General features: G+C 62.9%; 1 protein-coding gene across 1 annotated transcript in view; it reads left to right on the top strand.

Annotated features, from left to right (window-relative positions):
- Window positions 1-103: 103 nt before the first annotated feature.
- Window positions 104-685, top strand: part of LOC104166326 (nuclear receptor ROR-beta-like) — a gene marked incomplete at its 5' end in the record, with an annotated part of 4,807 nt that continues 4,225 nt past the window's right edge. The window contains 2 exons of the mRNA XM_009706207.1: window positions 104-189; window positions 290-454. Coding sequence (XP_009704509.1) covers window positions 104-189; window positions 290-454 — 251 coding nt within the window. The remainder of the gene's footprint in view (window positions 190-289; window positions 455-685) is intronic.

The following is a 685-nucleotide window of genomic DNA, read 5'->3' on the forward strand; positions in this document are numbered from 1 at the left end:
CGGGGCTGTGTGTGTTGCGGAGGGAGACCCATCTCCCTCTCCCAGGTCAGCGGCGACCGTCATTAACCACTGTGGTTTTCCCCCTTTTTCTCCTCCGCCGCAGCCCAAATCGAAGTGATCCCTTGCAAGATCTGCGGAGACAAATCCTCAGGGATCCACTACGGCGTTATCACCTGCGAAGGGTGCAAGGTGAGCCCAGGGACACCCAGAGATGGGTGCCGGCAGGCGGGTGGCTGCGGGGGCTGGCATCCCGCCGGGCACTTTCCCAACACCTCCCTGTCCCACGCAGGGTTTTTTTCGGAGGAGCCAGCAGAACAACGCCAGCTACTCCTGCTCCCGGCAGAGGAACTGCCTGATCGACCGCACCAACCGCAACCGCTGCCAGCGCCGCCTGCAGAAATGCCTGGCGCTGGGCATGTCCCGCGATGGTGAGCTGTGCCCGGGGTCCCCAAGGGTCTGCCCGCTCCTCCTTGGGGCGAGTCGGGCTGTCGGGGCTGAAGCTGCTTCGCTTATAGGGCCAGCCCAGAGAAAGGAGGGGTTTGGGAAGCATTTTCCATAGGAAAATTTAAACCGATTCTGTTCCGTTCAACCCAGGGTCGGTCTGGAATGGGGGGGGGGGCATCCAAAGGGGGCCCTGCCCCGCTTAGGGCTCATGCACCCCCAAACCAGATGCTCCCCCAGGGCA

This window comes from Cariama cristata, unplaced genomic scaffold, assembly GCF_000690535.1.
Source record: "Cariama cristata isolate BGI_N322 unplaced genomic scaffold, ASM69053v1 scaffold27298, whole genome shotgun sequence".
In the NCBI taxonomy this organism is placed as follows: Eukaryota; Metazoa; Chordata; class Aves; order Cariamiformes; family Cariamidae; genus Cariama; species Cariama cristata.